Below are 15,289 nucleotides of genomic sequence, written 5' to 3'. Positions count from 1 at the left end.
AACTTAAATCAAATATAATTGAGAAAAGTAACTTCAAACTCTACATGATAAAAATTATTACACAAGCCGTTGTAAAAAGATAGCCTACTCTAAATTTTCATCTAAGGTATTTATAAAACATATTCTAAACCTTAATTTAGTATATTACTTAAACAACACATAATTTCATAAATAGGAGAGTAAGAAATCTTAGCTTTCTTACTGGCTTCTTATCTCCTAGGAAATAAACAGCTTACTTGCATGTGTAGAAGACTGATCCGTTTCTCTACGGGAAGGTTTGTCACTTGCGGAATGATATCCTTCTTTGATCCACATGGCAGCATACTTTGTAGCCGGAAAATCTTCCAAAGCGGGGCCATTAATAGAGATGAACATTAGTGACGACAGAGTTCCTATATACATTCTGTTCCTTAATTTCGTTAAGATAAGGTTCATCTGACTAACGCCACGCTCACACTCTGCTGACGATACAGGCACAACATCAATTCTTGACATCAACTCTTTCAACAAAGCACCAACCGACAATATATTTTTGTTTTCTTTATATTCCCTGAAGTCCTTCATTACTAACCACAAAGAATTGCTACTATCAGATAGATCCATTTTCACAAAATCACATAGAGTTTGTATTTGTTTATCACTAAATAAGATTAGTTCGTTCTCATTGCTTGGCCACTTCTTTTGGTTCAACACTTCACAAGTTTTTATGAAGTTGTTGGAGTCACTGAATCGCGCAACAATATTGTCAACAAGTCCTTGCAATAACTGTTTCCGAAACGATACAAAATTCTGTATTTCACTGGCTGAGGGAGACTTAATTTCCAAGTCCTTAAACGTCATTTTTGCTTCGTATTCCTGTGTGGCAGATTTAAGATACGGCCCAGGTAAGACTTTCATTGCACTTAGGGCACGAATGGTACGCTGAACTTCAGAATTTACAGTAATTGCGTTTGATGACCTCATTTGTAAGTATAATGATAATTGTTTGATAGTATCTAGGATGTCTTTGAACAAACTAATCTACATGACAAAAGACCATTTTGACATTACTTCATACATTCCATGAAACTTAGCTCGAGTTTTTGACGAATATGTATCATCCGTACTACATTCATTAAGAAAGTGAATAAGAGCAGAATAATCTCTCAATACAGCCGTGACTGTAGAACAGGACGAGGCTACCCACCGGATATCAAAACTACGACCAATTTTTTGTAATTCAAAATGAAGTTTCTCTGCAACAACTTCTAAACGCCGTTGATTCTTCGGACTTGCTGAGAAAAGGGTGTATAATGAATCCATAAAGCACTTAAAATGAAGAGAAGTTGATTGTTCGTTCATTACGTCATGAATAGCGAGCTCTAATTTGTGATTTAGACAGTGTATTACAATTAAATTACAATTAAATCTGTTCTTGAGAATTGATGCAGCGCCCTTATAGTGTCCCTGAAGATTTGCTGCACCATCGGAAATAAAAGCAACTAACTGTTTTTTTTTTTTTTTAATTTCTTCAGAAAGTCCATATCGCCCTAAGCACAAAATGATAGCATCTGCTATTGAACTACCTGTAAGAGAGGATAGTTCCAATATATCGAAGAAGTAATTGCATGCTTGCCCGTCAAACTGAGTACGAACATACATTATTAGTCAAGATTTGTTTGAGATTGTAGTACTTTCGTCTACTAAAATGCGAAACATATTGCCTGAGTGTACAATATGGTTAATTAAAGTTTCTTGCATTTTCTTAGCCGTGAAATTAATTATATTTGCGCAAGAATGTTCTGAATGTAGCATTTGTCCCATATTAGCCCCGTTAAGGCATTGTAAAGTGCACACATCTTTAAAGAGTTTAAAAGGTTCATTTCGCTTACACAACAAATAGTCAGTGCGGAAATTATGTGAAGTCACTTCCACCTTCGATTTATTTTGCTTCTCCCACAAAGACATACTGTTAGACAACGACGATTTTAGCGTATCCCTTTGTCTCTTTTCCAAAACACTCGTGCAATCTATGTGATAGTTAGATTTTGCATAGTCTGATATTTTATCATTTAATTTTTTACTGTTTTTTGCAACAACTCCGTTCACAAATGCAAGTTCCACTCGCGTATTGTTGTACTTGAGAACTCCAAGTTTTTGCACATCACTATAATACAAACAAATCACTTCCCCACTATGTTTTGCACTCAACCAGGGTCGACTTTGCTTCCATTTTTCAAATCTTTCCTTCTCAACACAACCACCAATAACTGTACAAGTTTCATTTTTATCTTCACTTAAATTAACACTTTCTGAATTAACCGCACACTCATCACCTTGGGTCGGTACAGCCGCACTTTTCGCTTCCGTTTTCCGGTTACTACTTTCTGGATTATTTGAAAAATCGATTTTGCTTTTTTTTTTTCCCAAACAATCTAAAATTGATTTTTTGACGCTTCATTATTTCTCGAGCAATGACACCACGACTTCGAAACACTTAATGCTCCTACGGATCCGACAATACTTCTTTACAAGCTCATCCGAGATGGTTATGAATCAGTAGCTTAACATTCATTAGAACGGGGGAGGGGATCTAGATACAAACACTTATTAAGCTTCTGTGAAGGTAGTTATTTCCGTTAGTAGAATTTCTCTTAAAGCTAGATTTATCATCCTTATAATGAAATCGTATTGGATTGTCTTAATCTATGTAATCAAACACATACACAACTGAACTAAAAACTACCGGTACTCGATATTGAAATTTCTTCTTAATACAAATATGTTTGCAGATGAAACTAGATCATCATCCGTTTGACTAAATATGGTGACACAGGTTCTTTTCCAGTAACTGCAGACTCAAACATTTGGTGACCTTTCCACCCCCTTCGAGTTTCCTTGCATACTTCGGACCCACCCCCGCCGCCCTCTTGCGGAGGAAACCATCCATTTCCTTGCGGAAAGAAGTCAATGACCTCGGCTGTATTGCCAATTTGTCATTCAGTCGTTTGTTCTTGGCGAGTGATTCTCGTAGGCTACTTAGAATGGCTACAGTGCACAGCGAAACCCGCGAAATAATTCAATGTGGCAACCTGTCTGCATCCAACTATTGAAGGATCTCGGTCACAGCAACTTGTCCCTGCCCATTTCGAGTGAGATAGGGGAAAACACACATCGACATAACATGTGTAGGGACACACTTGAAATATAGTTTTTTTTTATTATTATTATTAACAAGTACAAAACATTTGAGATGTGAGATGTTTCATAAATTTTCACTCAAGCAATATTTAGGTTAGCTACACAAAGTAAGAATTGTTCCCTTTTTCTATCTTCATGTCCATTCAAAAATATTCCAGAGGGGGAAAAAGTTATCCCTGCCAGGGATAAAATTTTTCTTCTCCAGGGGGGAAATCCCTGGCATCCCCGCCGCCAATTCGCACCCTGGTCTAAAGTCTCACCTCCAAGAGTAAACTGCCCTTTGTGGACTTTTATGGACGTAGCGTTTCCAACGTTATGGGAATATTAATAAAATAAATATTTTTCAAATATGAACAGAATCACCTTCATCGTTTGTGAGAAATCCGTCCGTGGAAACGTATATCCAAAGAATAAACCATCCCTCGTAGAATTTTTGAAGACAGCTGGGTCAGTTTGTTAATGATCAATTTATTTTTGAAACATGAACAAAATTGCCCGAGCCATTTTTTTTAAAAAAAAAATCGTTCTAGAAAAGCTCATGCGCAAGAATAAACTACCTTTTGTACATGTAGATGTACTCAGGGCAAATAATTCATTCCATTGGTCAGGTTAATAATGAAATATCATCAAAACTGTTTGAGTCCTTTTCTGAGAAAATCGTCCAAGACAAACTTACTCTTAACAATTAGTATCCCTTGTAGATCTTTTCATGACAAATGAGCTATGACATATTCTCAGGTTATTAATCAAATAGTTATTTATGAATTTTTTTTAAAAGGTCGCCTGACTTGTTTTCGAGTAAGTAACATAAAAGTAAGTTCTCTTCTATTCGCAGTGAAACAACTTATACCACACTATGAGATACTTAATAAAATATTGACTCATGAAATATAAAAATAATGTTAAAGCCGTTTTTGAGAAAATCGTATAGTGTTTTGATAGACGACCTTAATCATATGATCTTACACCGGAAAGCAAGCTCTTTTTCATTAGTACACATAGAGAGATACAAGTTTTCTAATAGCTACCCTGTTCACTGCATTCAATGTAGATTAATTAATTTCCTATAACTTAAATTTATATTGATGAGAATACCAGAATCACACAGTTCATAAAGTCATAGTTTATTCAATGAAGCAAGTACACACAGAGCCCGAAACGACTCCAAACGACACAAAAATGCATGTCTTCAAATTTGGACTTAGTTTAGTGTGTACAAATGTATTACCTTCTAATGGTGGACATAAGGAAATATGTCGATTTTTTGACATTACGGATATGTTCGCTATGAACATAAAAAATGTGAGCAACTATAGGATGACAAAATGATCTACTGCCTTGTTTTCATTAGTTTTGACGGATTAGTATGTTATATTTTGATCATTAGGGCAATGTTTGAGATGATATAGTTGTACGTCAAAAATTTATACACATGCACGGAAACGTGAGGCGGTTGCCGTTTGTCTCTTGTTATCAGTGTTACCAATGTAGCACTTTGTCGCTTGATCTAGAAATTTTTGGGTTATTTTTATCAAAAACAATTGGTTCATTTATCATTGTTCGAATAGAAATTTACCTCATTTAAATGTTGTCTAGTGACTAAACTAGCATTATATCCACTAACATTAATATTTCTAACGTCTTCTTGCAGAGTGTTTAGTGACAGTATTAATCACGTTGTTGGCAGTGTGTTTAGTATCATTACGACATGTGTGTGTGTCCTATTACGGACAGGTTTGACATATATTTTTTATGCCATATCAACATACTTCGAGCTCTGTGCCATGTATATGTTGACTCTCTTTACTTATAAAGAATGATTTCGTTTACGTTTCGTCTCAACAATCCAAAGTGATCATTAATTTCAACTTTATATGACATATCTCCCGTTTTATAAAATTTATAACTATTAGGTGCTCCGGTTAATAATGCAGATTATGTAAGCAAAGAAAACATGACAATTGTAAGAGACACGTCACAATTGCTTTGTTGAAAGTTAAATCCATCGATAGTTACAGATTCTCCCGTGTTTGAGATAATTAATTGATACCGTCCCAATAGAATGTGGGTTGTTTGGAGGTAAACCATTCAGAGATCCTTTTCTGTACTTCCTCGTACGTTTTGAAATTCTGCTTAGAAAGTGCGTCTGCCACTGATCAGAATAAGTGGCAATCTAAAAGCCCATGACCTGCTAAATACGAGGGTTAGGTTAATACTTCCTAGACAAATCTTTCAGAATATATATTTAACTGGTTTTGAAATATGTGGGATTAGTTATTACGCAGCAATTTTTTTCACTGTGTCTTCTGGCCAATTGCGGTCATTTTACGATCAATACATGATTCAAATTTGTTATATATTGTTGGTATTGATGACTATTAACAGTTTTACCTGGCTTTAGAAGCTCGTAATACACTACACTTTTCTGATTCCATCATACGGAGAGCATTGAGCCCTTTCCGAAGCGATTTGACCTTTGCAGTCGATGTTGATGGTTGACCTGAACCAACACAGCACTGCACTGAAATGATTTTTTACGTTTGGGATTTTAAAAATAGACCAACGTTTCATCGTCAGACACTATTCGATGCAGAAACGACCCTCTTTCCTCCTCTTGAAGGTCCTTAATGAAGACTTTTCGGCTTTTTATTCGCTTTCGGTCAGCTATTGTAACACTCCATTACCCTTTCTTTAAAAATTTCTCATTGTTTGTAAACGATATTGACATTCTTTGCTGGGCAACTTTTCACATTTCTGCAAGCTGTTTTTGAGTTTGACATGCATCGTGAACCAAGAATGCTATGCTCTGGTCTTCAAACTTTTGCCCGTTTGAGCTGCCCGTTCTTTAACATTTAAATCACAACTTGTGAGGTGTTTAAACCAGAGTTCGGATATATGTTGAGATGGAGAATGTTTTCGAAGTATACGATAATTTTTAGCAGTATTTTCCCCCGAAATGAAGTAATGAATCTAATCCTCAAGCATAATGCTCTTTTTGTTTTTTCCAATAGACGTGTTTTAGGGTTCAAGTATCTATAATGTTTAGACCATCACTTATGAGGCTTTATAGCTTATTGTTACATCAAAAAACCATACATTTCACATCGCACTTATTCCAAATCCATTTAGTGACAAAAACCCGCATTATTAACCAGTACACCTAGTGCATAAAAGTCATATGTTGCGGTAGTATTTTCAGTACCCTAAATGAGTCGGGAACAGTAAAAAAAACTCCATCCACAAAAAGTGGTAAGCATATTTGGATGTAGTGTGAGCGGTATCATCTATTTTCAGTCGCTACCAAAAAATAAATATAGTAGACATCTACCCTCATCTACTGTCAGCATTTCGAATGGCTACGCGAAGCATCCGTACTTAGCTTGTTTGGTATTGTCGCTCACTCAGGAAAGATCATGTTCATCTATATATGCTAAGATTATCTATGGAAAAATTATAGTGAATTGCTGCGAGAAAATAAACCTTCTCTAGTTTCTTTGCAAGATTTTCAGCTTGGAGATCTTAGTCTGGTTTGAAGTCTTGAAAACAAGTTTGATGAAAAAAAGCATGTGACATAGATAGAATACATGCAGCGAATAGTAACCGATTCTTTTCTCTCTCTCTCTCTCGTCTTCTTCTTCTTCTTCTTCCTTTTGCTAGTTTTTAAAATCAGTTATTAAGTGGTTTAAGATTTTATATTCTAGCGATTACTGTTATCCTTTGTAAAATTTGTGTACTAGAAAAGATTTTCTTTACTGGTTGCTTCTGCCAAAAGCGTCATTTACTGAAAATTGCCTTTCAAAGAGACGAATGGGATGCCTATTTATCTTTCAATATTGGACATTACGGAAGCCTATATATATATATATATATATATATATATATATATATATATATATATATATATATATATATACAAAGGACCGGATCCAGGATTTTCTGAGGGGGTGCACCAATAACTATCAGCACATTTGAATCAAATTTAAATTTTTTAATGCCTTTAGGCATTTGTGATGTGTATGAGGAAATGACTTAACTATTGTGTTTCGCAAAACCGCTTTTTTTAAATTTCGAAACGGAAATATGATATGAAATTTTAGGAAACTATTGCTATTTCCACTGCCAGTTTCTCACTTTAGATAGTGTACATTCAGAACGGAGGGGGTGCACCCCCTTAAATCCAGCCCTGAGTACACACACACACTCACACACACACACACACACACACACAGATACACATATATATATATATATATATATATATATATATATATATATATATATATATATATATATATATATGTGTGTGTGTGTGTGTGTGTGTGTGTGTGTTTAAAGAAAGTAATAACACCCAATTACTTCCTATCCAGCATTAAAACGTACGTTTGCCTGGGTGAGAAATATGAGATTTGCTCAAACCTGACTATTGAATGAAATGGTATCCTTTCCCAGCATACTATTCAACTGCATATTTTTATTTAGATCAATTATGTATATATAGTCATTCTGGTAGTGCAGAGGTTGTTCAGCCTACGTTTGGCCGAATTCGTTCCTTCCCCCTCCCGGGCAGAATGGACTCACCCGAACTGGCTCGTGGCGTCCTGCAGTGTTGTGCAGTGGATTCCTGGGAACAGAGTTGATTTTCCGCACGGACGACAATAACGCACAAAACAGGACCATTGTTGTGAGTGTTGTGTTAAATTTGTTTCCAAGTGTGTGGGTTTCCGCTCTGTGACCAAAATGCTGCCCAAACTAAGCCGGCTTTGGGAAGGCTATGTTGCGGCTCTTTATGACGCTCACTTTAGTGTTTCTGTCATTAGAAAACAGTGCAAGAAGAATGGTTGAACATGAGTTTAAGTGGAATAAACATGTTATTAAAAAGTACAAGTTCAACGAAGCTCCACCATTTGGATCACCAACGAAGTTGCCTAGGAAGCGGGAATGCACCAAGGCCACCGCCACCATGCAGAGAAAACTTCGCAAAATGGCAATGCAAGAAAATCCGCCAACACAAAAGTGTATGGCTAATCGTCTTGACTTATCTTTGTGGACTGTGAGCCGGACGTTACACCATCAACTCAAGCTGGAAAAGTCATGAAAGCTCGCGGCCATCTTCTCACGGATGACCATTAAAAGGAATGAAAGTGCAACGCCCGGAAGCTGTACGAACGGCATCTGGCAAGACAAAGATGGATGTACGTCGTAACGCTTGATGAAGCAAGGATTTACCTTTCCGACTGCGGCAAACCGAGAGCCATCATGTACCGAGAGAAAGGCGCGAAGAAATTCAGAAGGTGGGCCCGTGTCTGTGAAGAATCGGCCCCAAAAGGGTTCATGGTCGCTACTGGCTACTGTTACCGAGGTAAACTGAAAATTCGTAGGGTGGCGAAGAACTGCATAATAAATTCGCAGTATTTTCAGGAGCAGATTATGCGGCCGGTCTACGAGCATGAAATTCCAACAATGTACGGGAATGACGCCAATCTGGTGAGCATTCACATGGACAAGGCCTCATCACATACCTCACGATCGTCCCTCGCATTCTACAGGGAGATGGTGGAGGCAAGTGCATACAGGTGATAGCTTTGAATGAGGTACCTGTTAAATCTCCAGTTACAAGTCCTATGGACTATTGTGGATTTGGATTGCTGAAGCGGGCTTTGGGAAAACGGCGTGTGACAACTGTGGAAGGACTTTGGAAAGCTGTGCAAAGGGAATGGGACAAGATTCCCCTCTCAGTTCTTCAGAGAAACCTATTACAGTGGAAGTTGCTCTGTCGGGCTATTGTTAGGAACCAAGGGAAACACATCGAGCACTTACGGATTTGGCGCCATGGATTCTTTTAAATTTTTATGTAAGTCGAAATTGGCCAAATGTAGACTAAACAACCTCTGTAACTAGGGCTGTCTAATTTTTGTGACATTTACGGTTTTCGGTTTTTGAGAAAGTTGGTTTTCTGAAAACCGAAACCGTGAATGTGATTTTGTAAACCGAAACCGCAAAAGCATATTTCCAAACGGAAACCGCAAAGCTCTTTTCGAAAGCGAAAGCCGCCCGAAACCGTGTTTGTGGCTTTATAAGCGAAACCATGTTTGTTCTTTTCAAAACAGAAACAAGATTTGCTGTTTGTAATTGCATTTTTTAACAATTGTGAAAGCATCTATCAATTGAGATAATTTGCTTCAAGACTATTATGGTAATATGTGCAGCACTGTGCGAAAGGGATAGTTCGATGGTTGTACAAGTCACAGCTAAATTAAGGTTGCCATATTTTAAAATCAGAAAAGTGGAGGGGAGTTCTGAACCGTAAGTACTAATGTAAGCTTGTATGTTACAAATACTAACCTGGGATCCTACGCACTTTTTTTAGTTATTTCTTTGATGACTTCCAATGTACTTTTCGGCTGCAGGGAAGCAAACTGAACCCCACCTGATTTTAATATATTTTGTAAACTAGACCAAAATGAGCAATAATCTGAAGGAATTTTGGCATTCCTACTTCCCGAACTCCAAGATACTAGAACTTATACTGTAGTTTTATATAGTATGTATAAAAGTAACGAAGAAAGTTCTTTCGCTTTTTGACGTATCCCTTTAGATCATCGATATGTCACCTAAGACGTACCTGGAAGATCAAAAATAGTACCCATCAGTATCAACGATCTTCTGCCAACGTTCGGGATGGCATGGATTCCTTCGCGGTAGAACTTGATTTCCCGTGAATCGAAGAAGATATCAAGTGAAGTTTGCATCTCTACTACGGAGTTGAACTGGAGTCCTTTAAGGTGAGTGTGCAAAGAATGGAACTGGTGATAATCGCACAGGGAGTATGGCGGATCCAATAGTGTTTCCCATCCAAAGCGTAGGATGATGTCCCGGGTCATTCTAGCCATGTGGGGCTTAGCGTTGTCCCGTAACGGGAGAACCCCTTAGCGATTCAGAAGTGCTGGTTCCAGTGTTTTGAGTTTTTCTTGAACACGGCTCAACTGCTGACGGTAGATAGTTGCATTGATGTATTGCTCTGACCAGCCGGTAGCAGTTCCCGATGCACCATATCGCGAGCAGTCCACCAAACACACAGGAGGACTTTCTGCTGCATTGCTGGTTTCAGCTGTTTTGGAACCGGTTCATGGGATTTTAACCAGTTATGACGACGCCGTGTAGTTTCGTACGGGACCCACTTCTCATCACATGTCAACACCCTGTCCATAAATGGCTCCTTCCTAAAAAGAGACAGCAAAGAAACACCACGGCAAACTTCCCTGCTCGCCTAGCCTTCTGGCCCGGGGTCAAATAATGTGGGACCTATAGACCGAAATTGTAGTGCTTCCCAAGTTGATGGAGATGCTGTCGAATTGTTTCTCCACTCACATTAAATGTTAGCCCCAGTTCCTCACATGTCTGTCCACTTTTCGCCTCAATTGCTACCTGAAAATCTTCATTTTATACATGTGTTGTTCTTCCGGCACGTGGTGAGTCTTTCGTGAGTGTTTCGTCACCGTCCTTAAACTTGCTAAACCTTTCTTGCACTGTCTGCCTAATTACGATACCGTCACGAAAGGCCTGAGATATCTTCCACCCCACTGCAGTGGAGTTTGACCCAAGTTTAAACTCATACCACATTCACGCCCTAATGACGCTTGTGGAGGTTCCATGTTCACTATGTCCTTACATAAGTTTACGTTGTAACTGAACTGCCACAACCAGGTAGAATGTTGGATATACCCATACAAACAACTGACCTTTGCCGTATCTACATTGGCATTCAACTCACGGTGTGAGGGCCAATTGAACACAGACTTCCACAAAAAGCGACAGAACTTTCTTGGTTACCCTTATATATCTCACAGGACATAATATGTATTGTGTTTTTTCGTATAGGTTCATAGCGTCTACATTAAACTTTAAATTTTAATATCTCGAATTCCGAAATTCTGAATGTCAAAATTCCTTCATATTCGTGTTCTGCGTAGTCTACTTTACAAAATATATAAAAATCATGTGGGGTCCAGTTTGCTTCCGTGGTCACGTTATGGTCGAATATCTCGAGTTCCGAAATTTGGAATGTCAAAATTCGTTCAGATTCGTGTTCCTCGTAGTCTAATTTAGAAAATATATGAAAATCAGGTGGGGTCCAGTTTGCTTCCCTGCAGCCCTAAATTAGCTTCTATAAGAGTCGTTAAGGTTACACTTGAAATTGTCGTTCAGCGTTCTGGTAGCTTATGAAGGCGTGATTAATTCAAGTATGCTTGTCATATCTACAAACGAATATTCACTCGTGTAGAACCTACAATATATTACATTAAAAACACGAACTACACAAAGAAAACCATTGTGCATTAGAGCAGATCTCTTATTAGCAAATGGTTCTGGACACGCGCACTGCTCAGATGGCCCCAGCCTGAGCCTGAGTGCGAGTTCAAATTTAACTCAATCGCGATTGAGATTGTCAGAGGTGTAGCGGTTTACGTTGAATATACTAACACTATATCAATCTTAATCAAGTCGTCTTAGATTTTTCTCCAATCACAAAAAGAGGGTGTTTTTTCGTGATTAAGGTATGTTTAAGCGAAGGACGAATATAGGACCTGAAAATCGGGTGGTACCCGCTAAAATCGGGTAATATAGCAACACTAAACTAAGTAGAAAATAATGTATATCCCTATTTAAGATCACTACACATGCAACTCATGAAATTCAATTTGAAATATCATCCACTTAGACTGACATCTTTTATATTATTATTACTCTTTCCGCTTGTTTTTAAAAGCAGTACTGCCAATCATTCTTTTCTTAACAAAAAACACCATCTCCCTTTCTTTAAAAAAGGAAAAGAAAAGAAAGAAAAATCTAGATAGCAATACACAATTTTATTCTTGATTTTTTGCCACTCCGATAAATTTAAATATTGTGGTTTTGCATGTGATTGACTAGTTTCTTATCGCAAGTCCCAGATACCTGCAATAGTTTATACGTAAAGGAAACACCGATCATGTGTTTCTTTATCTTTTTACTTCCCAGTAACGATAGCCGTGCCTCTTTGTGAGAAATTGCAACTTATTTTTTTATTCTGCCAATTGTAAAACTATATTCAAAATGAATTTCCCTACACTTTTAAGACATTTTAAGAAAAATACGTTCTTTCTCTTCTGCAAATTTTGAGAATTTCTTCCCTGCGCCGAGGAAAATTTCCCTCCATCTGGCAACTGTGAGCCGAAGTGGGGAAAGATTCTTTGCTCTTTTCTCGTCGTTAGGATTACTGCTGTCAAATTTTTATGACATTTGCTGTTTTCGGTTTTTTATAAAAACCGAATTTCTGAAAACAGAAAACCGCAAATGCGGTTTTCAATACTGAAACCGCAAGAGCGATTTTCAATACTGAAACCGCAAGAGCGATTTTCAAAACAGAAACCGCAAATGCGGATTTCAAAACCAAAACCGCAAAAGCGGTTTTCAATGCCGACATTTCGGTTTTATGAAATTTCACTTTTTTCAAAAACCGGTTTTGGGTTTTTCTCAAAAACTGATTTCGAAAACACTAGTAGTAATCGTGAAAGAACACATACAGTAAACTGGTTACGCATGGTTTGGAATGGGTAATTCAAGGAATAAAATTGAGAATACAATTTAATAATGTAGTTTAATGTGAGTATTGGGCAACATGTAATATGCTAGTTTGCTGTAATTTATTCAACAGTATCCAGGTTCCAGAAATTTATTTATTTCGTATTGGTTACATTTTCAATTGATAAAGCTTGTCAGAGCGGCCGATTACAACATATGCCCAACGTTGAAAGTTGCTTATTCTATAGCTTTTGTACTTCGTAGGATTGAAGAGCTGTTTATAAAGTGCGTGGACCACCAAACAGAATAAGTGGCAATCTAAAAGCCCAATGTCTGTTAAATACGGCGGTTAGGTTAATACTTCCAAAGATCTTCTAGCGTATATTTAATTAGGTTTGAAATGAGTGGGATGCGTTATTACGCAACAAAATTATTTCGCTGTGTCTTCTGGCCAACTGCGGTCATTTTACGATCAATGCATGATTCATATTGTTTATATATTGTTGGTGATTCCATCATACAGAGTGCGTTATGTTGTTTCCGAAGCGATTTGACCTTTCGGTCGATGTTTGTGGTTGACCTGAACGAACCTATGATTTTGTACGTTTGGAATTCTCAAAATAAACCAACTTTTCATCGCCAGACACTAGTCGATGCAGATCGTCTCCCATCGTTGATTTTACTCTATAGCTTTTAGTATATCTACTACCGTACATAACTCTAAACTGTAAGTAAGAAGCAACCCATCCATTTTGTCCACGCAAGAAAATCGATAAACAGTGTCTATCAAGGTAAAATTAGAACATTAATAAGTGAAATTGACTTACAATTTTATTTCTAACACAAAATCTAGGATTATCTGAAGCACCATCAACTGTCACCGGCGCTGCAGGATTACGTTTGGGATTATCTTGTTGCATTGTGGCAAAGGCAAGGTGGGAAGCAAATACCTGAAATTTTCGAATATCCTCCTGACCACATTCCGATAGCAATGAAGTATGACACCTATAAAGACATGGTGAAGATGGTAAATGAACTTTTTAATTATTAAGAAAACTGATCCTTAGTTTTTTGATTGTAAGATTAGCTAAAGGTTTCTGACAATACGTACGAAAATTTCAAACTTTTCCTTTAAATCCACAAAATTGAATAAATGACTTCATTTAAGTATCTCGTTAATGGTCAAGGAAACAATAAATAAATACATTAAAGCATACTAGAAGCAATATAGAAACTATCTAGTTAAAGAAAAAGACCTACAATATTTATTTTATTTCTATAACAGAAACAAATTCTAAGAACATTCTGTTACTTACTGCTAGTATGTCTTCTCGGTAGAATTTTATTTTCTTCGCATAAATCTATATAATATTGAGCAATTAAATTAAGTAGGAAATAATATTAATCTAACACTATCATTTTCTAATTGACGTATCAATTACACATAAATATAAGTAATATATTATAAATTACTAGTGTCTTTTGATATCTCCAATTAAATAGTTTTCATATCAAGTAATTATTTGATAGTGATGTTAATTTATCGATATATTTATTCGATAGTTTCACAGTGACTATTCACTCTATCTCTTGAGACTTCCATTTAATTTCTAATGCTAACGCGTGGGGCCGCGGTGGCTCAGTGGTAGAGTGTTCACCTCTGGTGCTTGGGGTCTCGGGTTCAAGCTCCGCTCCGTGAGGTCTGCTCCCGCCAAGTGAACTTTGTGGTGGACAAACACCGTGTGCGTGGGTTTTCTCGGGGTTCTCCCGTTTCCTCCCACTTTTTTCATTCCACCATTTCATTCATCTCTCATCATCACCGTCTCCTTTAGCCTAACCGGCATAATCGTGGGACGTAAAACTAAAAAATTTCATTTCATTTTTCTAATGCTAACGCTTAGATCTAACAAGGGACCACTCCGATTTGGTGAATTCAATTGCTGAACATTATTAACATTGGATTTAGCACCAAAAGAAACAGAAAAAAAGAAGGTATTTAGTGGCAGACCTTATACAGGGTGGCAGATAAATGAGGGCAAAGTGGGCAATAGAACGAAGAAAATGTCTAGAAATGCCATGATAATTTTGAAACTAGTAGAGGGATTGAGGTCAAATGTTGGATATGAGGAATGCATGTAGGCCTCCATTGAATAGGCGTAATATGAACAGCGTTTAAATTCCCAATTGTATGTAACTGGTTGTGAGAAGAGTAACCAGTGTTACAACTGGCACATTTTGTTGGAGGGGGTCATTAATATGTCAGAACCCTGAATGGGACAGGTGTCTTTGTGCAAGGTACCACAACAACATTCATCCAGTAGAACTACTTCTCATTCCGTTACACGTCGCAAAAATTCTTCTTAATGTTCCAGGGTTCTACTTTATCCCTTTCTACCCTTCGTGCATATAATGTTCTCATAGACTGTACTACCGGGTCTTTAGTTCCTCATTCACGTCACCTTTACCACAGTATTCATACATTGCCATAGCGTGGAACGCCTCCTGCTACAGAGGTCTCAAACTGTATTTGCCACTATTAATTTCAATA

The 15,289-nt window shown here is 37.4% G+C and overlaps 1 protein-coding gene across 3 annotated transcripts in view; it reads left to right on the top strand.

The window, feature by feature from the left end:
• LOC145673400 (uncharacterized) overlaps window positions 1-15,289 on the top strand; it is a 537,699-nt gene that overhangs the window by 482,714 nt on the left and 39,696 nt on the right. For 2 of the 3 annotated variants that reach the window (XM_081743063.1, XM_081743061.1), the window contains one exon: window positions 13,595-13,768. The exons of the other annotated variant lie outside the window; for it this stretch is intronic. In XM_081743063.1, the coding sequence (XP_081599189.1) occupies window positions 13,595-13,768 (174 nt within the window). The remainder of the gene's footprint in view (window positions 1-13,594; window positions 13,769-15,289) is intronic. 3 annotated transcript variants of the gene reach the window in all.

The sequence above is a fragment of the Thermobia domestica genome, chromosome 16, assembly GCF_964235325.1.
Source record: "Thermobia domestica chromosome 16, izTheDome1.hap1.1, whole genome shotgun sequence".
In the NCBI taxonomy this organism is placed as follows: domain Eukaryota; kingdom Metazoa; phylum Arthropoda; class Insecta; order Zygentoma; family Lepismatidae; genus Thermobia; species Thermobia domestica.
The sequence above is the reverse complement of the archived record's forward strand: the minus strand, read 5'-3'. Positions and strand labels throughout refer to the sequence as shown.